The sequence below is a fragment of the Babylonia areolata genome, chromosome 4 (genome assembly GCF_041734735.1).
Source record: "Babylonia areolata isolate BAREFJ2019XMU chromosome 4, ASM4173473v1, whole genome shotgun sequence".
Lineage (NCBI taxonomy): Eukaryota > Metazoa > Mollusca > Gastropoda > Neogastropoda > Buccinidae > Babylonia > Babylonia areolata.
The window spans coordinates 39,180,461-39,207,350 of record NC_134879.1 but is presented as its reverse complement, the minus strand read 5'-3'; the positions used below and the strand labels follow the sequence as shown (position 1 = coordinate 39,207,350).

The window sequence follows — 26,890 nt, the reverse complement described above, 5'->3', positions numbered from 1 at the left end:
ATAAAACTGTACAACCCCCAATTATAACTTTCCAACACTATCTCCAACTGCATTCATCACCGTACACCAAATGTGTCAAGACACATACACCAAACTGAAAAACTCGCAATCATAACTTTCCAACAGAATCTCAAACAGCGTTCATCAACATACATCAAAACTGAGGAACCATCACTCATAACTTTTCAACAGAATCTCAAACGGCATTCAACATCATACGCCAAAACTGAAGAACCCTCACTCACAGCTTGCCAACACAATCTCACACGGCGTTCACTGCATGCTCACACTGACAGCACGTCGATGCAAAACAAGCCACGTCAGAACAGGATAAGCCACAATACAAGGTGTGCATGCAACAGACAAGACTTCACCACACTGTAGTGTAGCCTGCTTCAGCCGACCCTTCTGAAAAACACTTCAGGTCAACACACAACACTGAATGACACTGTGCAAGAGGGACACTGCAGCTCAGCGCTCAAGGTGTGGGGGTAGGGGGCTGTTATCTCCCCTTCCTTCCCCCCTTTAATGCCCAAGACCCCTGGGATTTAGGCAATTTAAAAGTGGGATTTTTTTTTCTTTCTGATTTACTTTTCCTCCCATAGTATTTCTTTACAACTAGTTTTGATTATTATTAACCTCCACACACCCCTTTACATTGTGCAGCTTTTCATTTCTAAATTATTGTGCTTTTTGCAACAAGTACACTAACAGGTGATACCCTAAGACAGAGGGACTGACTCCAGAAAGTCAGAATGTTTCTGTGCAGAGCACAAAGACTGAACACAATGACTGAAAGCAAATCACTGACAGCACGATCAAAGGTACAAGAAAATATCACACACACACACACACACACACACACACACACACACAAACAAACTGGACAAATGAAACTGCCTCTCAAAACGACAGCAGTTCCTTCATTTATTTTTTTTTTTAATTTTTTTTTTTTACACATGTGACAGCAGATGATAAACATGCTGGCAGTGAAGTTGACCAACTTCGACACACCAACTGTCTTCTGTTTCAAAACTTGAAAATCATATTGAATACAATAGCACTTGAAGCTGTTTGCCTCATACTCCAACTAGACTGATCACTTTGTGTGCAGGGAGGGGGGAGGGGTAGATTATATGAAGACTAAATAGTTTATTCAGTGTGGGGAAGGGAGGGTTATCTATTGAGGACTAAATAGCTTTGTTCAGCATAAGGGGGTGTATCTACTAAGGATTAATAGCTTTGTTCAGTGGTGGAGAGGGGGTGGGGGAAGTTGTATCTATTGAGGACTAAATAGCTTTGTGCAGCATGTGAGGAGTGGTGGGGTGTTGAATTTACTGAGGACTAAATAGCTTTGTGCAGCATGTGAGGAGTGGTGGGGTGTTGAATTTACTGAGGACTAAATAGCTTTGTGCAGCATGGGTGTGTGTCGTGAGGATTAATTAGTTTAGCTCTGTGTGTATGTGTGTGTGTGTGTGTGTGTGTGTGCATTGTGTGTTTTTGTGGGGTGGAGGGGTGGGGTGTAGGGTTGTATCTACTGAGGACTAGACAGTTTAGCTCAGTATGGGGGTTGTGTAGTGAGTCCCTCACCTTGGATAGACCATGGTAGTCGATAAGTTCAGGGCGGTGTCTGTGAATGAGGGCACAGAAGGCCAGACCGTCCTTAAAACTGGAAAAGCAGAACACACACAAAACGTCAGCCCGGGCACACAGCACAGCACAGTACAGCACAGTGCAGCAGAGTACAGCACTGCACCACTGTGACAACTGTTCCCCTCGGTAGTGCCGTGTTTTGTGGTGTGTTCTCCACATGATGACAGACTCAGTGGATCTGGACGTGACTGAACTCTGGGTGCTGGTCATGATTTCCCACTCAGCCACGGAACAACTCCTGCCTACAATTCCTATAATTTCATATGCCTCGCAAGGAATTTGAATTCTCTTGATCTCTGACATGTTTGTCTGCAGATTTCTATGAAATAAACTTCAACACAACTCAACCTTCTCCATTCCTGTCAAAATCATTTCAATGGAATGGAGACCTTGGCAGGCCCAGGACTAAACTCTGCTCATTTTCCCTGAAAACGATGTAACAGCTACTGCCCCCTTTTTCTTTTTGCTACTTCCTCTTCCTTGTGGTGCAGACAATTCACTCAAACATTGGACTATCTATTTCAGATTGTTAGCCAAGTCAGTTTGTCGATCCGACAAGACTCAAGACTGTAGGGTTTGATCAAACTTCTGTCTCAACAGAATCTATATTAATTGATTACTGCCATTCTACAAGTTGAAAAATAAGGGAGGCTCATGAAACCTGTCTTCTATCACTATACAAACTGTCTTGTGTTACTGGTAACAGCTTATTTCAAACAAAGCGCTGAGGACAACTGAAAAAGACTTCATTCTAAAGTGATTCAACTCAAAAAGGGGTGTTAAAAGTTCAAGATGCATGCAAACAGAAAAAAACAGAACACACAACTTTAACATGCAACAAGGTATCATCTAAAAGTTTGGGTTTTTTTTCAGATACAAGTGCAGGCGTCATTCTCTGCCAAACTGCTGCAAACAAGCAGGCGAGAAAAGCAGCAAGGCCTGATGGGAAAGGTGGGTCTATCTTTACCCGCGACAGCTTGTAATAGTCTATGAGCTCAGGGCGATGCCTGTGTATCAGGGCGCAAAACGCTAAGCCGTCTTTCCAGCTGAAACAGGAAGTGAGGGCATTAACAAGGCATCACAGTGTTCACCACACTGCATAGCACAACATCAACTTAGTCATTCACCTCCTTAACAGAAAATAATCCATTTAACCTTCCTGGTAATATACACATTGCATACAATTATCTATCATCAATATATCAGTTACATAACTATCAAAATACATTAGCTATTGATTGTGACAAATATGTAACCATCATGCTCTATGACACTTGAGTTCCCTAAAATTATGTCAGTTCGACAGCCTAAACTGATCTTCGTCTTTATTCTTCTTTAAAGCTTAAGTGTCAATCCCATCAAAACAGAAACAAACATCAGATTAAAACCAAAAAAAACTTTCAGTTGTACAATGTGCTGTTATGAATCTTGCACATTCATACTTTACAATGAAAAAGTTTATAGCCCACCCCTTATCCACCCTGCAACATTCATATTATGTTATCAGTAAGTTTAAAATCCCCTTCCCACAATCATACTGTATTATCAACAAGCTGATGACCCCCTCACCCCTTCCTCTCCACCACAACAAGATATCCCACATGACTGTCATGTTTCCTCCTCACTCTGTGTGTGTGTGTGTGTGTGTGTGTGTGTGTGTGTGTGTGTGTGTGTGTGTGTGTGTGTGTGTGTGTGTGTGTGTGTGTGTGTGTGTGTGTGTGTGTGTGTGTGTGTGTGTGTGTGTGTGTGTGTGTGTGTGTGTGTATGTGTGTGCTGTATACCTGAGATGGAAGTTCTGCACATTGACATTCTTGTATGGCGCCGTCTTTCTCTGACACCACAACAGCAAGCCCTCCTTTGCTGTCATTTCTGCACACACACACACGCAGATGTTACCAGGGTTCCTACAGATCTGACTGAACAAAACTCTACACTTTCTCCACACCTTTTACAGAAAAAAAACATATATATATATATATATATATATGTAACACTATATAACTATAACATAAATAAAAACAGCAGAAGAAAAAAAACGTGTCTGCGTCACCGCTGATAAAAAGATCAACAGATATCCTGGTATCAATCGTCAATGTTTACAACTTTTGGTAGGTTGCTTGGTTTGTTTCTTGAATGCATTTAGCTCTTTGTTGAATGGTACTGGTCAAAGATCATATATACATACATACATACACACACACATATATATAATTTTTATATATATATATATATATATATATATATATATATACATACACACACACACACAAATAAACCCAAGACTTTTTGAGACCTGAAGGGCAAAAACACATTCAACAACTTTTTTCAGCCCTGAAAGAATGGTTCTCTCTTCTTTTTTTTTCCCCCAAGAGTTTTCCTGATATACATGACTGTGTATAAACTGTAGGTGTAACATGATGAAGGATGAAACACACAAAACAGGCAGACACGCGTGTGTCCAAATGACACGTCAGTGCCCCCACCCACCCTCCACTGTGATGTCCTGGATGGCAAACCTCAGGATGATGGTCCAGATCATCCCTAGCGTCATCTTCACGTTGCCGTCCACAATTTCTGAAACGCGTATCAATACAACGCTTTATATGACAAACTTTAAAACAACATTTTACAGTTTGAAGCTCTGAGAGAGAGAGAGAGAGAAAGACAGAGACAGAGGGAGACGTTATAGACAAAAAACAGAGACACAGTGAGAGAGAGACAGAGAGAGAGAGAGAGAAGGGGGGGGGGGAGACAGACTCACAGAGAGAGAGAGAAAGAGAGAGAGAGACTCAGAAATAGAGAGAGAGAGGGACAGAGAGGGACAGAGAGAGAGAGATGTACATGAGTATAGACAAGAAACAGAGAGACACAGTGAGAGACAGAGAGAGACACACAGAGACAGACAGAGAGAGAGACACACACATAAAGAGAAGGGGGGGTGCGGGGGGGCATAGACAAGAGACAGAGACAGACAAAGAGAGACAGACAGACAGAGTGTGTGTGTGAGTGTGTGTGTGAGCGAGTGAATCAGAGCGTGCTTGCACATGTATACCTACACACGATTATGTGACTCCAACCTTCCTTTCCGTCTTTTTCTTCTCCCAAAAATTCATTTATTACTTGAGATGAGAGCCTGCAATATCCTTACAAGACGAATCAGTCTGATGCTTTCAGTCAATGACTGACAGAAATTTTGATCACAGGTCACTGGCACTGCTGGCATGTGACGTCCACAACAGACAATTCCATCCCACACAGTCAAGTGAGAACAATGCAATACTACAGCTTTCTGAAAAACATTGTTGTTAGCTTGTAGTGACAGCCTTTTTTTGCTCTCCATACCATTCATCCCCACAATTACTCAATTTACTGCCACCACCTCCTCCAACCCCCATCTGTTTTAAGGACACCAGGACACAATAAACTTGGGCGCTTGCAGGTATAAGTGTGTTTTGTGAGGCGGAGGGAGGGGTGGGGTGATGGTAAGAAGTGGTGCATGCGTGCGTGTGTGCGTGCGCATTTGTTCTAGAATTCTGCTCACGACTGTAATGCCACTTTATCCAACAAGGCTTCATTGCTGACTGGGCAGGGAAACACTGTCACTGTCATGGTCCATCTCCCCTCTCTCCTTCTGTCTTATCTGAGAATCTCAGTGTCTCTCTATCCCCTTTCTTCACAGATAATAAACTGACAATCATGCCAAGCCCCAATCCAGCAGGAGCAGGAGAAGAATTTAAACGTGTGACTGCATTTTTGACACATGTTATGCACACCACCCAGTGAGTCTTTTCTGTCAACAGTCTGTCAACACCATGTGCTTAGTGCTGCGGCATAATGCGGTCATCTGGCCCCCTCGAAACACAATGCATTATCTCGCCCCCTTCACGCAGTAGTCACAAGTGCAGGGAACTCACCTCCAGTCAGTGGGTCACAGACAAGTGGGGAAGCAGATGCAACAACAGTAACCTTTCATTCAGCGTGTCTCATTGTCTGACATATCCTCTTACTCTAGCCTCTGTGTGTGTGTGTGTGTGTGTGTGTGTGTGTGTGTGTGTGTGTGTGTGTGTGTGTGTGTGTGTGTGTGTGTGTTCTGAGATCAAAAACAAAAAGTGAGAATATGTGTGCATACAAAACAAAAATACTTGTGTGTGTGCAAGTGCAAGTGTGTGTTTGTGTGGGTGTGTGCAAACTTTTTTTTATTTTTTATTCATATTAAGTTAGTGAGTTTTTGTAGTATGTAAAGTGCTTTGAGCTCTAAGAAAAAGCACAGAATAAAGAGTTCATCATCATCAACATTCTTCTTCTTCTTCAATCATCATTATTATCATAAATATCATTATTCTTATCGTCATCCTTACCTTCAGCCCCGATGGAGACCAGCTTGACTCCCTTGGAGGCGATAAAGTCGAGAGCCTTGTTGACGTTGGCAATCTTGTGGAACCTCATCTTGCCGCGGTCTGGGCGGGGCAGCTGCTCCCCAGAGATGACCTCCAGGAGCAGCATCAGCTTCAGGCCATTGCGAAAGTCCTCCTCGATGTTCTCGATGCCCGTCCCCGCCTTCCGCAGGTGAGAGTTGCACCAGGCTGTGAACGTCTGCAATGTTCACCATCAACACACACAGGGTCAACATGGGGCTATGAATGTCTAGGGCTCAAATAAGCCATGCTGGATGCATGGGATGTTCACCAACACACACACACACACACACACACAACACACTGTCAACACGGGGCTGTAAAATGTCTAGGGCTTAAATAAGCCATGCAGATGCTTGATGCATGGGATGTTCACCAACACACATACACTGTCAACATGGGGCTGTAAAATGCCTAGGGAGTAGGGCTTAAAAAAAAAAAAAAAAGCTGATACCCTTCCCATGAAATTTGTGTATATGCGCTTGTGCTATCTTGTTTGTAAATCACTAAATGTAAGCCATGCTAAATGCCCTTCCCATGCATTTTGTGTTTATGTGCTTAAAAGAATTTTTTTTCAAAGTTGGCCATCAGGTTTGACACATTTATTTTTGGTGTGTAAATAATAAGCAACATGAGCCTGTAAACAAAACTTCTTTTGCAACTTTATTATGTGTGGAATGCAGGAAAAATAAACATGTGCAACAAAAGAAGGTAATTATATTTTTAATCAATGTTTATAATTACCCATTATAAAAAAATCGCAGGAGTTATTCGCCTTGGCATGGGATTTCAGGGGTGATTAGTGCTGAGCGTCCTGGGGGTAAGAGGGTTAATAAAATATGCTATCTTCAGTGTCTTGTTTGTAAATATGTAACTGTAAGCTGATGGGCGCAATAGCTGAGTGGTTAAAGCGCTGGACTTTCAAACTGAGGGTCCTGGGTTCGAATCTTGGTGACGTGCCTGGTGAGTAAAGGGTGGAGATTTTTCCTATCACCCAGGTCAACATATGTGCAGACATGCCAGTGCCTGAACCCCCATCGTGTGTATATGCAAGCAGAAGATCAAATACACACATTAAAGATCCTGTAATCCATGTCTGCACTCGGTGGGTTATGGAACCAAGAACATACCCAGCATGCACACCCCCGAAAGCGGAGTATGGCTGCCTACATGGCGGGGTAAAAACGGTCATACACATAAAAGCTTTCTCGTGTACATACGAGTGAACGTGGGAGTTGCAACCCACGAACGCAGAAGTAACTGTAAGCCATGCTTGATGCCCTTCCCATCCCTTTTGTGTTCATGTGCTTATGTTGTTTCTCTGAATAAAGATCGTTTAAAGCAAGGGGCTGAAAACGTCTGTCTACATAAGGCAAAGTTCCTGCAGATACATGTGAATAAACAAAATTCCATACTTTTTCCAAGGCCTTTTCCAGACCAGACTGAACATTTTCCAAGCCTAACACAGAGCCAGACTGAATCCAAAATTTGTCAGCTTCACCGCTGATGTACGAGACTGAGGCAGACATCCCAGAATCAGTGTTCAATTTTCATCACTTTTTTATCTATTCATTTTTTCAATGTATTAAGCTCTTTGTTCAGAGTTTCATTAAAATTCCTAGATTTCTCCAAACCATGAAGCGTTTCTGATAGCACTGTGTTCCTGACAGTGATACTGTGAAAGCATGGTCACTGACCCGATCCCTCAATGTTATAAACATTTCTACAATAAAACATGAAGTAAAGTTAAAATAGTGTACCACAATTTCAGCCTGCCTTTGTGTGCAGCAAAGCAGATTTGATTTGAATGTGCATCATCAGTGTAATCCTCTCAAGGTGATCTGGGAGCACTTAGAACTATGGTAAAAGAGTAGCCTGGAACCCCAGGAGTTTACCTGAAGCCCTGTCTTGGCGACCCTGATGGTATGCTTCCATCCCTGGGCCCTCTTTGAATATCAATCACCTTACAAAACAATCTCTTAAAGGTCCTGTCTTTCACAGGTTACAGCAGACACCAAAAGGACTGGTAGAGAGTGTATCATATCAAACAGTGTTGCTGAGCTGGGAGATCTGTATCAGATCATCAAAACCATTTCTTTTCACTAGTTTTCAGTATTGTACTGTCTTGCTCCATCAACAGCCTAGAGAAAATTTTAACAATTATAACTGCTTACTGTGATGTCATTTCTACTGTGTGTACCAGTCTTACATATTTCATCACTGTAGCGGAAAAAAGCCACACACACAAAAAAAAAAAACCAACTATCCTGTTACCAGTGTGAGGACTTCCTTCAAGTTGAGTACTTCACTTGTTCACTGGAGATACTCAGAAAAAAAAAGAACACACAAACACATGCAAATTCAAATGCAAATACACACACACACACACACACACACAGTACACTAAACGTTCTGAAAGTCTTGGTGTAGCTTTCATCAAGAAACTCGAAAAACAGAATAAGAGAAAGGTGGAAAAAGTGAACTGTTCATTATTTGTATTTGTTTGTATTTGTATTTCTTTTTATCACAACAGATTTCTCGGTGTGAAATTCGGGCTGCTCTCCCCGGGGAGAGCGCGTCGCTACACTACAGCGCCACCCTTTTTTTTTTTTTTTTGTATTTTTTCCTGCATGCAGTTTTATTTGTTTTTCCTATCGATGTGGATTTTTCTACAGAATTTTGCCAGGAACAACCCTTTTGTTGCCGTGGGTTCTTTTACATGCGCTAAGTGCATGCTGCACACGGGACCTCGGTTTATCGTCTCATCTGAATGACTAGCGTCCAGACCACCACTCAAGGTCTAGTGGAGGGGGAGAAAATATCGGCGGCTGAACCGTGATTTGAACCAGCGCGCCCAGATTCTCTCACTTCCTAGGCGGACGCGTTACCTCTAGGCCATCACTCCACATGTATGTGTCCATGACAGACCAAAGGACCATGTTTTTTCCTGTGCTGTAGGATCTGTACCCCCTTCAATAACCACCCCCCATAAAACACGGCAAAGCCTCCACACACTGCCTGCAGTTCAACAGATAATTTATCACTGGCTGGGCTCCAAACACTCCCATTCAACTCAATGGCCATAAACAGGGACAGGCTAGAAATGAGTGCAGGCTATGAATGAATGTGCAGAAGATTACTGGAGACAAGATATCCAGCCTATCCAGTCCTATCTCACCCACTGACACTATCACAGTGAATGGCTGTCGCCCCCTTTATCTCACCTTGTGCCCGAGTCTTGGCTTTACTACATTTTCACTAAATGTTGTGCACAGTATCACATGTGGATTCTGATATTCTCTCTCTCTCTCTCTCTCTCTCTCTCTCTCTATATATATATATATATATATATATATATATCTCAGAAGCACAAAAAATAAGGCATAATCACAATGATCAGAACACACCAGAGTAAATGAGGAGGATATCCATATGTAAATTTTATTTTCTTATGTTAATTTGGTAAGGTAGATAATTGATATATTGAACTATTTCACTCCTAGAATGGGTGGTCGAGTTTGAATGATTAGTTTCTTTGTGTGTGTGTGTGTGTGTGTGTGTGTGTGTGTTTCGCTTGCTTAATGTATCGTGAGAGAGTTATATTTAGAGATTTTGTTTGTTTGTTTGTTTGGTGATGAAATGCTGTTAAGCAGAATGTTGCTTTGCATTTAAGAGGATTTAAGAATTAATCCCCGTCACCCCCTTGTCAATAGACCCTTACAGGTAATGACAATAAAAATGTCAAAGCGTCAAAGCGTCTCTCTCTCTATATATATATATATATATATATGTATCTGCAAATTGCAATAAAAATATAAATACTGATGATACTGGCTTTGATTACAACTAACAGAGCACCATTCATCAATTTGTTTCACATCAGACTGGATGTTTAAGATAAACCCCAGTCCTTCAAACTTTGCTGTTGTACCAAATGACATCATTCACTTTACTTGCCCATGGTAAAGTTAACAATACTAACAATAGTAACATACAAAGAACTGTACAGCTGAAACTGTATCTTTTATTTGATCATTTAAAAAGTGTGAAAAAAAAAGAATTCACTTCACAATGTCAAACACTGATGGGTCAGAATTCAACATTTATCTTCCCTGATATCATATGGGACATACAGGCAAAACAAAATTTCAAGTAAGCCCATAAGACATTACGCATTGCCCAGCTGGGAATCCAATCTTTCATGTGGAGCCATGTACAAATCTAATGTTTTAAAAACAAAGCACAAGGTTTCCGATAAAGTACATGAACAGTATCTAATGTTTTAAAAACAAAGCTCAAGGTTTTCAATAAAGTACATGAACAGTTAACACAAACAACCAAGTCTCTGCATTACAGTTAAGTAAAACACAAAGCGTCTGTATGATTTGTGGATCCAATTGAATTCTAAAGCTATATCAGTGACACCCTGCATCAGAAAACTGAGACCAGAGCAGACAACAATGGCCCACAGAGGGCAGCAACAGGGACAATGTCCAGCACTGACCAACATAGATGTCAGTCACTCACCCACATCCAGTGGACATCGCACACACACACACACACACAGATCTAGCTATGTCAGTCACCCACATCCAGAGGACATATCACACACACACACACACACATTAACACACACACACTAACACATCCACACATTAACACACACACACACACTCACACATGTTCACACACACACACACACACACACACACATTAACACACACACACACACACACACACCACTGTCACTCACTCACTGTATACAAATAATAAAACATCAGGAAAACGCAGAGTGACAGACAGCCCATTGTGAGGGTAAGTCAGGTCACTGACCACCAGGTGGTCAGTCACAGCCCGTGAGCACACAGTGTGACAATGACCAGTGAGATAAAACTGATGAGTGGTGTGGTCAGAACAGAGGTCGCTGACCAGCCAACTTTATTTTGCACAACTGTGACTGGTGTGTCGGTGTCACACCCCAGTAGGCATGACCTGTGAATAACACAGCGTGGACATGATGCTGTTTCATACTGACAGGTGTGCCAACAACACTATGACCATTGGTGCTTGTTTGATAGTATAATAATACTGACAGGTGTGCCAACAACACTATGACCTGTGATGCTTGTTCAATAGTATACTACTACTGACAGGTGTGCAAACAACACTAACACTAGTGCACTGCTCTCCTGGATCAAGGGACTGATCATCGTATGTTCACAAGAAAGCGGATAATTACATAATGACAACACACAAGCCAAAACGTGTAGTGGTGTACAGACATGGAGAACATTGTTGTTGTTGTTTTTAATTTGACTGCAGACAGAAAAAGAGTCACATACACTGAAATAATAAAACAAACATGCTGATGTAGACTGACATCAATAGCAAGACGCTAGAGACAGACAGACAGACACCAACAGATCAACAGGCAGAAACTGAGAGACAGACTCAGAAACTGACACCAACAGACTTAACAGACCAACACAGACTTAACAGATACATCTACAAATATCAACAGACAGACCACAACAGATCAATAGGCAGTTCATAGTGAAAGTGAGACAGATGACCAGTGAAAAATGCAGACCTTGCTGAAGGAGACAAGAAATGGGGAGAACCATAAAGTTCTATTTTATGACACCCTGCTGACTTGATGTGAACCAGCAGGGTGATTGGGTATGGGGGCGGTGGCGTGTGTGTGTGTGTGTGTGTGTGTGTGTGTTAAAGCTGTGGGGAAGCGATCCCCAGGACCCAACCCTGACCTGCTTAAGGGTCTATCACCTGACCTAAGAATGGAAGATAGGCACTATATTAAACTTAAAAAGTATCCAGATCATCATCATCGTCATCACCATCATCATCAACATCATATCAAAATGAATTCTTCAACAGAATTTTAGCAGGATCAACTCTCTCGCTGCCCGTGAGGTTCTTCAGATGTGCCAGGTATATCCTGTGACTGGAACCTTGCTCATCAGACAAATTGTCCCACTTCAAATTATTCATTAGTTCACAGCAAGGGGAGAGATGAACACTAAAAATAATAAATTTATTAAAAAAAAATAAATTAAAAAAAACCCTGAGAGCTCTGTACCTATTCCTTGACAGTACCAAAGAGCAGGCCCAAGCAGCAGAGCTTGAGGTGCAGTGAAGAGAACAGTACAGCACAGCAGAGGAGAAAGGAGAAGTGAGTCATATCCTGAGGGAACCGCAGTGAAGGAAACACACTGGTACACAGAGAAAGTCTGTCAGTCAAGGAGCGCACAGTTACACCAGTACTGTACAACATGTGGCAGTGAAATGAGTAGGAGCTACATTAAAGCACAGGTACAAATATAGCATAGCTGTGGCAATGAAATCAACAGGTACCACATTAACACCCAGGTACTAACACAACATAGCTGTGGCAATGAAATCAACAGGTACCACATTAACACCCAGGTACAAACACAACATAGCTGTGGCAATGAAATCAACAGGTACCACATTAACCCACAGGTACAAACACAACATAGCTGTGGCAATGAAATCAACAGGTGCCAAATTAACACCCAGGTACAAACACAACATAGCTGTGGCAATGAAATCAACAGGTACCACATTAATGCACAGGTACAAACACAACATAGCTGTGGCAATGAAATCAACAGGTGCCAAATTAACTACCAGGTACAAACACAACATAGCTGTGGCAATGAAATCAACAGGTGCCACATAACAGACACTAAGTGTGATTAACCCCCAGGTACAAAAACAACCCTGCCCTGCAGGCGTCACTCTGCCCTCTGAAAGTTACACTACTCACTGACAACCGATCTTATTACTGAACTTAACACCCTCCAGTGACTCTATGGTCTCAAACTAACCACCAAGGACAGCCAATCTCATTGCTGAACTTCATGTAATCCACCTCTTTTGACAGTGAGAGGACAAACAATTATACAGTTCTGATACATCAACACTAAAGTCTGAACAATGTGTCTGCAGTTCAATGATATGCACATTGACCCTTCATTCTCTCTCTCTCTCTCTCTCTCTCTCTCTCACACACACACACACACACACACACACAAAATCTGTAGTGCAAGAAGCAGAAGAGCATAATATACAACTCTCATTAGCCTATTTATACTGATACCAGGGTTTGCACATATTTTTTCTTCAGAATTAAAAAAAATTTTATAAGCCTTTAAAACCCTGAAGGCAAAAAATCAAAAACTTGTGACAAGCTTTTGTCATTCAATTCAAAGGTATTGAAGAAGAAAGAAAAAAAGAAAAAGAAAAATGAAAGAAAGAACTCAAATAACCTATGAAAGTTGTAAAAGGGCATTGTACTGTAAAATTTTCAAAATTAAAATAGACTTGGAACCAATTTCTTTATCTGTTCCATGCACCACAATCGTTCTTTCCCACATCCACAAAATGTAAAGTCTTTTTGCAGATTAAGCGGAAAGCTTTCTGCTTATCAATTCTTAATCCTTTGTTGAATACATACCCTCTTGGCTTTTTTGGGGGGGTTTTGTTTTGTTTTTTGTCCAGACGTGCATGAAAGGGACACTACTTGTGTGCTGGCTTATACCCCTTTCATTTTAAGCCATCATCTGCTACATGGATGAGAACAACTAATCTTCATCAGTGATTGTTTTGGGACTAGTTTTATATCATAAAGTTTTTACTTCTTAATTAAAATTCAGGTGGAACACTTAACAGTTTAAATGCTGTGATTTGACAAAAACTATGGGTTTTTTTGGGTTGGTGGTGGTGGGGTTTTTTTGTTTTTTTTTTCTTTTTGTCTTCTTTGTTGTGCATTTGTCTTGTAAAGAGACAAAAAAACACTTTTACAATGAAACTTGGGAAATCTTTAAATCAAAGACTTTCAAGGACTTAAAAGAAAGGCATGTCTTAATTTTTCTCCCGAAAAAAGTTTCTAACAATTGTAAAACCTGAAAGAACCCTGGATACTGACATAGTGAAGTTGTTCTGTTTTGCCACAATCAGAAGTATTTAAAACAAAAAAATAAAAAAAAAAAAAATCTCATAATCTAACTTTGTAAACATCACACAGTACTCAAAAGGTTAAGTCCCTACACAAGACCGGGGACTGTCATCTATTTAAATCCCCAAGAAAAGAATGAGTCTTCAATCAAGTACATTTCTTCTTCATAATATAAATAGTACCATGCATAGTTTAATACAAAGATTTTTGTGCTAACACAAATGCTGACACTGACCCAAACAGCAAAAGAAACTGCCCCCCCCCCCCCCCCACCTCCCTGACATTCTCTATTGAGAACAAACCTAGAACTGGAAGCAAAAGCACTGTAAACATAAAGAAATAAGAAAAAGTAAAGACAAAAATACCTACACGTAGATACATCGTACAGGTCTGCTACAGACAGGTAAGTCTACAGCGACGAAAAGTGACCACGAAACCCACAGCCAAGCAAAGACTGACTGTGGCAGGATGAGCTGGCAAACAACTCCTGGCAAGACACTGAGCGCAGACAACAGGGACCATATGTCATATAGATCTATACATAGATCTATATCCCCACAAAAAAACCATAGCAGTAGCACATACTGTGGAACACCTCCCCTGCAGTGCACCCACCCAGTGCAGAAAGCAGTTAGTGCACTCATCCCCTCAACGACCCGGGCTGATGCCCACATCCTTCGTTAACTTCTGACAGCCATGCTGATGCAGGCCACTTCCAGGCAAGGTGTGTGGCCACTGTTTGGCACCATGCCTCTGGTATTATACTGCAACTACATATACTGTATTTTCCCTTTCTCTTTTTTGTCAATGCAGAATAAAGCAACAGCAACAACAAAAAGGATAGTAATAAAGATACTACTAATATTAGTGATATAATGTATTACTATTTATAAATTTAACCCTAAACCTTGATTGTTATTAACCCAAAGGTGTGAAACTGTGAAAGACAAAACTTTTATGTTCTTTATGATAAAAAAAAAAAAACCACACAAAAAAAAACACGTAGCTCTACAGAACTTACGAGAACTAAAGAAGGCTAAACTATGGACGGGAAAAGGGAAGGGAGGGAAGGGATATTTTGGAAAGAGGCAGCATTTAAGGCCATACTTGAAACAGCTGAGTGCAGGGACTTGACAAAGCAAAAGAGAGAGATTACCTGTTCAAGACAGAATGTTCAGTCTTTCTTGGAATGCAAGACCTTCAACTTTCAACAAGGCGTGTAAAATCACTGTCACTGCACAGTCTGATACCCACTATGATTAAAACATGTTTCAAGGAATAGATCAAAAAGGATTGGTTATTCATTTTCCAATCAAACTTTTTTTTTAATCTCACACACTCAAACGCACACTCACTGTGACGCTGACCTTGATCTCTGATGAAAACTGGAAGCAAGAGCTTTGTGAAGCTTGTTTAATTTTGCCATATATTGTGGCATTGAACACAGGTCTTTCACCCTGCTCACCATCAGGTGACCATGTCGTCATAAAGGAGGTGACTGGAAAGTTCTTATGATTTTTTTTCCCCTATAATTCTACCAAGTTTGGTTCCTGTAGAACTTGTAATAGCTGACAAAATGCTGTTGTTAAATTTCACTAACTGCACACACACACACACACACACACACACACACACACACACACACACAATCTACACAGCACAAGCTTAGAATAATGAAATTATTTTCTAAAAATGTCAAAAACAAGATTTCTATTAAAAAAAAATTATATATATATATATATATATATATATATATATATATATACACACATATATATATACATATATATACACTCTAATACTGGTATTCTTTTATGTTTTATTTGGTTTTATTTGATTCCCTTTTGCAGTTCCGGTCCTGTAAATTTCACATAAAGATGAGTATATATGTATGTTAGTCATTCATCAGTTTGGAAAATGAAATATTTGATGATTTAATTATAGTGTGAATCAGAAATCTTTAATACAATCTTGATCTGTCATGTGATAATACTCAGACGACTCCCACTGGGCTCACAGCCAGTGTTAGCTCCTTGAAATCACACTTCCTTTTTGCAGGTTTTATTGTTCTGTGACAAGATCAATTTATTTGATTTCTTGGAATATTTACAGAAAAATATTCTTGACAGTTTGTAAACTTTCTGTGATAGATCATTCATTCTTTCTCTGTCTCTGGATCTTGCGACTGGAATGAACTTCCTCTTTCGCTTCGTCAAGTATCCACTCTCAGCTCTTTCAAGTCTGGCCTTAAAACCCACCTCTTCCCAAAATAGCCCCCCTTGCCTGCCCTTCCTGTCTTTAGTTTCTACATTTTTAGAGTTATGCATGCGTGTGAATGACTGGTGCGAAAGCGCTTTGGTTTGTCTCTGCACAAGATTCAGCGCTATATAAATACCATTATTATTATTATTATTATTCGTTATCATCAGACTTGAGACAAAAATTCTGACTGCAGAATGGCAATTGAAAGTCTCCTGAACTTTCAAAGGATCAACAGCAATTGATTCCCCCCCACACTCCCAAAAAAAAATCTTGGTTTGCCACAAACAGGAGCAAAGTGCGTGTCAGGTGAGGTAAGCCAAATTCAGTAACTGACAGAGCTCTCCGATAACTGTTTCACTCTCTCTGGCACTTGTCAGGCTTCCCCCAGCTCTGTGTGCCCAGTGCCTGGCTCCACTACAGTACAACAATCACCATAACATAAGCCAACACAGCAACACTGCTGACAACAGCCAGTCCCTAAATTACTAATGCTCAGGGTCCAGACACTCCTCATTGCATGGTCATCACCACTCAATCAGACCCACAGAGAACAGATGACAGAACAGTCACAAATAATGATGAGCAATAAGAAAGAATAGGAATATATGGCATACAAGTAGAACTTACAGTAACACTGATGGTTCTTACAACAACAAAGATGGAAAAGACAGCCCTGGACAGACAGAGAGAGAGAGAGAGAGAGAGAGAGAGAGAAAAGAATTTTGCAGATCATCAGACTCAGAGTTCAGACACACCAATACTGAGATAGTGAGTTAGTTTACAACCAGTTAGAAACATTGCTGTCCAGGATAAATTAATATACAGATTTGTGGTTAATAGATTATCTGAATAGACTAGCATTGACTTTCTATGGAGAGTCAACTGTCAAGATCAATATCTGCATACATGTTGTGTACATGTTGACATGTGATGTATACTCTACCATTCTCATGATACTGTATTACACATACTTATAGTGTATTGTGCATACACATGAACACATAACTATCAAGGAAACTGGGCCTAGAGTTTGTGGAACTGAGGTAACCATTATCACTGGAGGATATTATGGGGAACTCTAATAGTAATACACTAGTATACACAGTCTGCCAAATAAACATAGAATAAACAAATTATCAAACTGAGTGAAAGTAAACAGACACATGGACAACAACAAGAGAGATCTACAATGTGAAAAAAACACAAACTCGCCCATAGGACAGGCACAACAAGAACATCACACACCAGACACTGAGACAGACAGACAACTTTTATTCCCGCCAAGAATTTTTTTTTTTTTTTTTATCAAAGGGGCTTGTGTGGGGGTTTGGGGGGGAGGGGCCTGCCAGTGGCTGGAGAGAAGAGAAAGGAGTGGAGCCAGTGGCAAGGCAGCATTCCACTGGCTGTGCCTGTGACTGAGAGCCAGAAGAAACCTGTCTGCACTGTGAGTCAGACCCCAGGAAAACACCTGTGTCAGTGCTCACAGAGTGAGGCCAACCACCCTGCAGTCCCACACAACTGGGACACACATGGCAGGACCGCCACTGGCTTGTCCCCCCTTTCACTACACCCCTCCGAGTCCCTCCCCACATGGAGATCTGTGCAGTATGGGGAAAGAGCTGGAAAAGAACGAGTGACAGAGGTAGGGAAAAAACAGGAGAGGCTGTAGATGGGGAGGGGTTGTGTGTGGAGGATTGGAGGGGGGCAGGGGGGGGGGGGGGCAGTACTCAGGGACAGGATGAAGGGGGACTAACACTAGTAACAGGAGGAGTGGTGGTGGTGCTAAAAGAGAGAGAGGAAATGGATGAGAATTGTGAAGTGGGGAACCCCCCTGTGTGCCATTACAAGTGAAAGCTTTCAACACACACACACACACACACACACACCTCTCGGTGTCAATAACTGTTATACAACTCCAGCATGGACCTAACACCAGCATAACCGTAGCACAATCAACAAGCTACATTACATAAACATCTGCCATGTCTAGACCATAAGTATCACAAGTGAGACAAGGAACACACCAAGAGAGACAGAGAGACAGAGACACACAGAGAGAGAGAGAGAGAGAGAGAGAGAGAGAGGTTGAGGAGGAGAAAAAAGTGGATGAAGCGAGGGAGAGTCAGGTCTACTGAGTAAGCATCACAATTTACTGGATCAACATTTCTTTCTTTTAATCCAACCTTCACCATGAGCATGCATGACTGATTTTTGGTATTAATAATTAATTTCCACTGAAAATGTTTGTGACCAGAATCCATGGGCTGCTTTAGTGCTTAACCAAAGTGCATGTCTTAATACCGAAACAAAATAAAACAAATAGGGGGAAAATGGCCAAAATGCCAATATATGGAAACCCATAATGCTCTCCTATCCATGCTTTAACTTAAAGTTTAAGTGAATAGGGTAAACACATACTCACACACACACACACACACACACACACACACACACACACACACACACACAAGGTCATTGTAAGGTGGGTCACCCTTCACAATAGAAAGTTATTCTATTTTAATACCATTCACAACCATATCCTATCTAATATCTATTGTCATGAATTTGACACATAAAACCTGACCAAGGCAATCAAGTCTTTTTCTTTCCTCTTAGTCATAATGCATCATTGTGTCCAGTCAGCAAGCGTTGTCAAGACTTTGAAATGCCTGAACTTTATGGTATCATGCCCCTGTCATTAATCCTTTCAATGCTGCAAGGATTTAACCCTTTCAATGCTGCCAGGATTTGACCCTTTCAAAGCTGCAAGGATTACAGCTAGCGCAATCTTCCCTGCCTGAGACTATCACTATGACTGTAAGAGGTTTTAGCAGTGATTCTTGGATGACTTAGACTGAAATAATGACAGCACAGATTGATCACTAGTTTATAATTGTCTCACCTGTCCGTGTTACCAATCATCATTCTAAATGAGTAAACATCACTGTTAGGATCAAAGGCATTGTAAAATTTTGGAATTTAGTGTGTTTGATATAAATTACCAAGCAGTGAAAGTTACAACTAATGAAACATGACTTTCCACTAATTCTAGCTATGGTAACACTAACAGAGAATAAAACAAGCACCAAGGGGGAAAAAAAAGGCTTGAAAATGCTCTAGCGTGCCCAAATTTGGTCAGTATTTTGCCCAAGTTTGTCAAGTCACTGTTTCCCCAATTTGTTACGCTTTGCTGAAAGGTAAAAAAATAAAATAAAATAATAATAATTAAAAAAATATATATCTAAAAATAAAAAACATCAACACTGGCATCCATCCCAAGCAGTCCTCTGGTGTAATGTGGAATGAATTACACCATGTCGAAACCCTTATCTTTGAAACATGTCTCTGACCTTGACACTGATAAGGAATTGAGCTCTCAACATGACTCATAACAGCACCTAGTCTGAGAGATCTATACATCACAAGTGCAAGGTCTGACTTCTCCATAACATGCTCAGTAACATTTTGCAAAATGGCAGGAAAAAATGGATGTTGGGGAAAATGTCATTCTATCAACAATTACTACTTAAATTTAAAGAATGTTCAACGTCAAGGTTATCAGTCAAAAGGATCTGACTGAGTTTTTCCCTTTCCCACCAATCTCATGTTAAATCTGTCAGCAACTTTTCACACATGACAATCTCAAGTCAATGATGGCTAATTATGCAATCTTCAAATCAAACATAAACCAAGGAAACTCAACTTCCCAAAAATATTAATAAGGCATTTTGACACCAGAACCTTTTATTTCTTATTCAGATATTGTTCAATTTCTTCTTTAAAAAAAAAAAATCTATATAAACCCATCCCACAGGTTTTTGTAGAAATGCAATACAATTTAAGCTGACAGCAGTTTTTATCACAGCTTAACTTTTTTTTTTTTGGGGGGGGGAGATCTATATTTTGTTGAAAGCTTCTCCACCTCACATAATGATAATGTGACACAGTGAACAGCATGTCTAAATACTGAATTGACAAGAAAAGCAGGCCATCAAAAAGCCCGGGGAGAGGACATGAACAGGTTGGGACACTCCTGTTCCCAACAGACAGATAGACATCAGTCACGTGTGACACTACTGCCGGCTGTGAGTGTGCAAGCTGTATTCACAAAACAGCACACCACCAGCAATCAAAAACCATGTACTGAATAACACAGTATTGTGCACAGACTTGGGTGTACTGGTTTCCCAACTCTTTCACTAGTTTCAGTTTCATTTCAACAGAAACTTTTTTTCAGTACAGTGGTCTCGTTTTCAATGCTACACAGCACACAAACCTCTAATTAGTGTAAACACAATCACTGGCTAATGAAAGTGCCTGCTCTTGAGTTTACATGGAGATAGAATTTCTGTACTTTTGCATTACAAGTGCAATAGTCACTAATTACCGAAAACAAACTAAAAAAATGAAAACAAGATCTCAGTCATGGAAACTGTTTCTGTGTGAAGCCGACCATACACAAATCATCCAACCCTCTGTCAATGCAGCTATTCATTTTAAACTGGAAAGAAATAAAAACAGGAGTGGTGTGAGAGAAAGAGTCTACAAAAAAGGAGGGGGGGGGGGGGAGAGAGACACAAAAGAGAGAGAGAAAAAGATGCACACACACACACACACACACACACACACAAATGAGCAAAAAAGAATGGGTGGGGAGTTATAAATGCTAGGCTGGGGAAAGGATACAAGTAAACTTTTTTTTCTGATATGATAGTAGAGTAGGCACAAAAATGTAAAGGATACATACAATGCAAAGGGGTTTGTCTGGGTTTTTTTGCTTTTAAATTTTTTTCTTATAAAAAAAGATCCAATGATATCAATGTCTGCAAAAAAACTTTCAAGGTGTTTTCTTCCCTTCACCATCACACACCCACTATCTGACTACCTGTATCCCCCTTATGGCTTATCTACCTACTCCAATCTTACAGGTTTACAATCGTGGAATGTGTGACCTCTCAGCTGCTGACCACACTGAAACATTATCTACTGCCTAGTGCTGGCTGGTGGATGGATTGAGCCACACTCACACTGAGAAGTGAGAAGGCAGGAGAGTTAAAAACACTGCAGTTTGCTTCTTTTTTTCTTTCCTTTTTTTTTTTAGTAGTATAATATCCATCATCACTGTATCTTACTGAATACAGTATGGACTGATCTCCATAAAAAGAGAGTCATCTGTCTATGACTTAAGAGAAAGATGTCACTTCCAAAAACAACTAAATACAGAAAGAATGGCACCAAAACAAGAAAAGTTCTTTGAGACAATGTGTAACGGAAGACCTGAGAACCAAAACGCAGTCAACTTCTTTCATGGACCAAGATGGCTAAGGAGAGCTAAACATCCTGAGATCACCCAAACTTCATTTGATGACATTCTTTGCTCAGGTCAAGCAAAATACAGGAAATGCGGCAGTCTGCAGACTATACGTATGTGGTGATGAATGTCTTATTACTGAACACACAAAGTGTACAAAGGAATAGAGAAGAGTGTGCAAAGAATTAAGTCTTACTACTGTACACACAAAGTGTACTAAGCAATAGAGACAAGCGAGCACAGAATCAAGACTTACTACTGTACACACACAAAGCGTACAGTAAGCAATACAGGTGAGAGTGTTGAGCTGTCTGAAGACAAAACATTGTCCCCTATCCCTTTTCCCTTCTTTTTATAGTGCTACCAGTGCCTTTCTTCCAGTCACTTTCCCCCCACCCATTGCCTGAGGGCTTGCAGCCCCAGCAGTACAAAGTTTACCTGTCTGGAGTACCTGGCTAACAGTCCCCCACAACCATGCTGTGTTCAGGTGTGGTTACATAAGGTCATAAGCTGCCTGCCTGTTATTGACAGTTCCCCCCAACTCCCTGACCCCACCCCATGGAATTCCCTAAGTCCTTCCCTAAGTGGGGCATGTGTCCCAAAAACAGCTTTCTGGGGGAAGGGAAGTGTGTGTGAGGGGGGTGGGATGGGGGACTATAATTAATCCCTCTTGCTACTGGAGCATACTACAACACAACACCGGCAGGAAAGTCACACTCAGACTGTGCTCTCACTCAGCTTTCCACTGATCTGTCAACTGTCTGTCACCACTTAGTACTGGGAAGGGAGGGGTAGGAGGTTCTTTCCAGAACACAATGTCTCAACACCTTCTCCTTTACAAAATGAATAACTAGGTCACACACACACACACACACACACACACATAGAGAACACACACACACACACACACACACACACACACACACACAAGCTCAAAGCTCTCATAAATGCAGACAAGAGCAAAATTTTACATATCACTATTAAGTATTATCAGAAAGGGGAAATTACATTAAAACGTATCATCCAAAATCAGTCTTGGAAGTTTGGGATGAACTGGGAGTTGTTCTGACAGTCATCAATGTTAAATACTTGCCCTAAATTTACATGGATACCAAAATTGTTACTCCTCAGTCTTCCTTCCCCACTGACACTATCTTGACGCTAAAATTAGGCCTTATCTTGACATAAATTTATCATTCTTCTCCTTCCTAATTGCCTTGCTTTTAGCACGGATATGGCCATGGTGCCATGTATACAGGGGAAGGCCAGTTCCATGACTCACAGTCACACACACATGTGCTGTGTGCTCTAATTCCACAGCTGAACATCCAGTGATATAGCAGTTCACGCACGCAGCAGGGGGCCACTGATTCCCAGTACTCAGGGAATAACTGTCACAGTTCATAATATGGTAAATGTACAAGGAATAAGTATACTGGCAGTCTAACGGTACAAGATTTAACTCTTTTTTTTTCAACAGACCATCGCAAAGGGATCAACAATAAAATAGTGACATCCACAGGCTTCAAAGTTTTTATCAGACTATCTCCCGCATTTTCCACTTTTAGTGTTATCTCATCTGTGATAAGTGTGTATATCTATATGCAAGGTAACCATGAAATGATGCAAGAAAAAAACACACACACAAAAAAAGATTGAAAACAAGTGATGTAAGCTGAAGCAAGCTGGTTTCAATTCACATAATTATAAATGTTATGTATTTTTGAGTAATATATATATAAAGTAAAACAAATACACGGACTTTTTCACAGTAATACAAAAAGCACTTTCATTTCAAGTTAAAACATTCTGCTCATTTTGAACAGTACACTTGTATGAATGGGGTTTCAATATGTGTGGTGGGGAAAGAATCCAGAGCTGCAGAAGTCTGAAACTATCCACAAGGTTTGACTAAATTAAATATTTAAATAGTAAACATGAAAAAAAAATCAAATGGACTTGGAACAAACATGACAATGAACAGGTACACACACAATACACTACAAACACAAACATATAAGGACAAGCACTGCATTACACATACTGTCACCCAATAAATATTACACACACTGACTGACTTATAAACATCATAAACATGAGCCTGAGGATCAATCCACAAAAGTTATGTGGGGCCACAGCCAAAGGAGCTAGCTCCTGCACTGCTGTGTTAACGCTGCTCTATACAGGTGGTAGCTACTGCGTCACCTGCCTCACAAGCCTGTTCCAGTTTTGCAAGACACATGCACACAACATTCACATCAAACAAAGCCCGATCCACCTGCAGATAACACACATCCTATTCCAACTGCTTCAAAATACCTCCCCCTCCCCCCATTCATGGTCACTCGTGCGCAACACAACCGACCAAGGCGAAGGGGTGGGAGAAGGAGCAGGAGGGACTGTTTGACGGCAAAATCGATTGATAGCTCAACACGCTTCACCCTGTAAGTCTAGTCAATACTATAGGGCTCAAGAAAAGAAAAAAAAGTTAAAGAGGTTTCAAATTCAATTTAATGGGGTTTGTTTAATATTAAAATGTACAAACACTCACACAAACGACAACTGACATGATGTAGTCATACAGATTAAAACATAAAACTATTAAAAGTTACACACACACTTATGCACATTTACATGTCACACATACATCTGTAACAAATGTGAAACATAGTTCTAAAAACACATGGTGACATAAGGCATCAGACACAATGACAAATACACACTGATAATCTTGTCTCTCTCTCTCTCTCTCTCTCTCTCTCTCTCACACACACACACACACACACACACACACAAATTGCTTCAAATAAATACATGCAACCTTGTGCATGCGCACAGTGACTGAAAAAATAATTTCAAAAATTTTAAAAACATGTCAGCTTTTGTGGGCTGTATTTGTAATTGTACCCAACACTACATATGTGGACTTAAGGATGTACTGATAAGCTATGAATCCATGTGTTGGTCTTGTTTTGTCATTTCTTCTTTCCCAGCCTGCTGGGAGTGGCACCTCCGCAAAACATCATCTTGTGGTGTAGCGTTTTGTCCTGTGGCTTACCGGAACCACTCAACCATTGAACACTGTGCTCAACGTCCAGCAAAAACATTCCTGTTCACTCCCCCACCCCCAGCCCCTCCCTCCACCCGTGAACCACACTGACACTGACACCACCCCTCCAGTCTCCTCCATTTTCATGCTTAGTTTACTCTTCACCCTTCCTCCTTCTCCTACCTACTCCAGCTCCTTACCATCTCCCTATAGCTACCTGGAACCTGTATTCACCTTTCATGCTTCGTTTGCATCCACCACCACTTTTTCCCCACCCCCAAACCTTCTCTCACACTCTCCACTTCACTCCTCCACGTCTGTCCCATTTACCTGATGAAGGCTGAAGCTGACATCATTCCTTGAATGCTTTCCCAGTTAAGTAGTTTACATTCCTTACAATTACACCTGACTCAGCAACTGTCTTTATGCGATACACAATTACCAGTGATTTCAAAGGTATCTTCTGATCCTAATTCCCACGGTTCCCAAAAACATTGAAGCTCTTCAAGCATAAAAAAAAATTGGTTTCTAACAATAGATTCTTTTCAACACTGAAGGAAAGCTCTATAAATCTATAAAAATATGTGTGTGTATGATGAGATCAAAAGAGAGCAAGATAGAGAGCACTGTCATTTCTTTTGGGCTGGGAAGACTGTGTATTGTGTATTGTGTGTGTGTGTGTGTGTGTAAAAATGTTTCATACAACCATATCAGTATCAGTAGCTCAAGGAGGCGTCACTGCGTTCGGACAAATCCATATACGCTACACCACATCTGCCAAGCAGATGCCTGACCAGCAGCGTAACCCAACGCGCTTAGTCAGGCCTTGACCATAGGGCAAGTAAAAAGAAGTTTTATGAATTGTGCATGCATGTGCATAAAGTTATATATTGTCCGTACACGTGTGAGTGTGACAGAAAGATACTGAGAACTATACATCAATTATGGTTTGCAGAAGATGTCTTTTATTCAAATTACATAAGTGTCTTTGAACAATGTTTGAATGTAGGTCTAACACTGCATTCCTTACTGAGAACACTTTAATTTCCTTATTCATTTCCGGTTGAACAGACTTATTTGCAACCAAACCAGTGACTGTCCATGTTTCAACCCATGCTAAGAAACACAATGGAAGTTATTGTGTGCAATGGAACATTGGAAGTTATTGTGTGCGGGGTGACAGTTCAAGCGATGGTGTCAAAAATTCTTCCGGGATTTATTATCTTGTCCAGGACAATGCAAACCGAGCGGCCTGTGACAGACGAAACGCACCAAACCAGCTCTGCAGACTACGGTGACGAGGGGTGGAAGGCTGCTAACTTTTTCTACCAACACGCAACCTGAACTTTGTGGTGGTAATTTGAACAATTTAGCTAAATCTTTACGTATATTTGTACAGTCCTACGACGCAGATACGTGACCCCTTGGTGTCGCACAATAACTATGCCGTTTCAAAGAATGTGTCACAAGCCCCGCCCCTCCAATTCCTCCTCCATATTAGGTATGCACTCAAAAGCTTGTCAGACTCGAGCAATGGCGGCCGCCACTGTAAAGTCCCGTTAAACAACAAACATACCAAATATCTACCACTGTCAATAGCATAGCGGTTGGCATTGAATGTTATGGTAAATCCTGCAAGCTGTGGCCAACCTATGTATCCTTTTCCAAACTGAGTAGAGTGTAGGGAGAGTAACAAGCACTGACCTTCTTCTGCTGTTTCTCCCATGCCGGGTCCAATAATCCTTCCCTGTCCCATTCCTCCTCTCCTTCCATGTAGCCATCGTTGTACGGATCCCCCATCGTTGGGTCAGACACTGCAGATCCTCTCCACCAAACCTTCAACAAGTCAAGAAGAAATGAGCACGTAAATTTCTCCTGAAGGAAACTTCAGCAACCAAGTACACACCAGTAGCTCTCGAAAGGGGCCGATCACCACCCCGCCAGTGGAGACGTGTCACGTGACCTTCGAGGGCGGAAGTGAACGCTTTGAATCGTCATCGTCTGTCATAGGTCAGCACGCGACACAAGTCATCCAGTTTCTCACAAACAAATTGAATGGGTTTTCGTCGAGATCCTTAGTTTTGAGGAATTAATTACTATCCGATTTCAGTTTCTGCCACTTGGCGTCATTATTCTGACGAATCCGTAAATGAGAACACTACCAACCCTCTGCTTGCACATGTTCTTTCACGTCGATTATT

At 41.0% G+C, this 26,890-nt stretch overlaps 1 protein-coding gene across 2 annotated transcripts in view; it reads right to left on the bottom strand.

Moving 5' to 3' along the window:
• Positions 1 to 26,652, bottom strand: part of LOC143281163 (alpha-actinin, sarcomeric-like) — a 67,962-nt gene extending 41,310 nt beyond the window's left edge. Inside the window, exons 1-5 of one of the 2 annotated variants that reach the window (XM_076586188.1) lie at positions 26,394 to 26,652; positions 6,012 to 6,246; positions 4,141 to 4,227; positions 3,435 to 3,522; positions 2,621 to 2,699 (exon numbers count right to left, since the gene is read on the bottom strand). In XM_076586188.1, coding sequence (XP_076442303.1) covers positions 2,621 to 2,699; positions 3,435 to 3,522; positions 4,141 to 4,227; positions 6,012 to 6,246; positions 26,394 to 26,489 — 585 coding nt within the window. In that variant the 5' untranslated portion in view covers positions 26,490 to 26,652. Of the gene's footprint in view, positions 1 to 1,590; positions 1,670 to 2,620; positions 2,700 to 3,434; positions 3,523 to 4,140; positions 4,228 to 6,011; positions 6,247 to 26,393 lie in introns of both variants that reach the window. The other variant, XM_076586187.1, reaches the window with a different exon arrangement.
• Between the last annotated feature and the right edge of the window lie 238 nt (positions 26,653 to 26,890).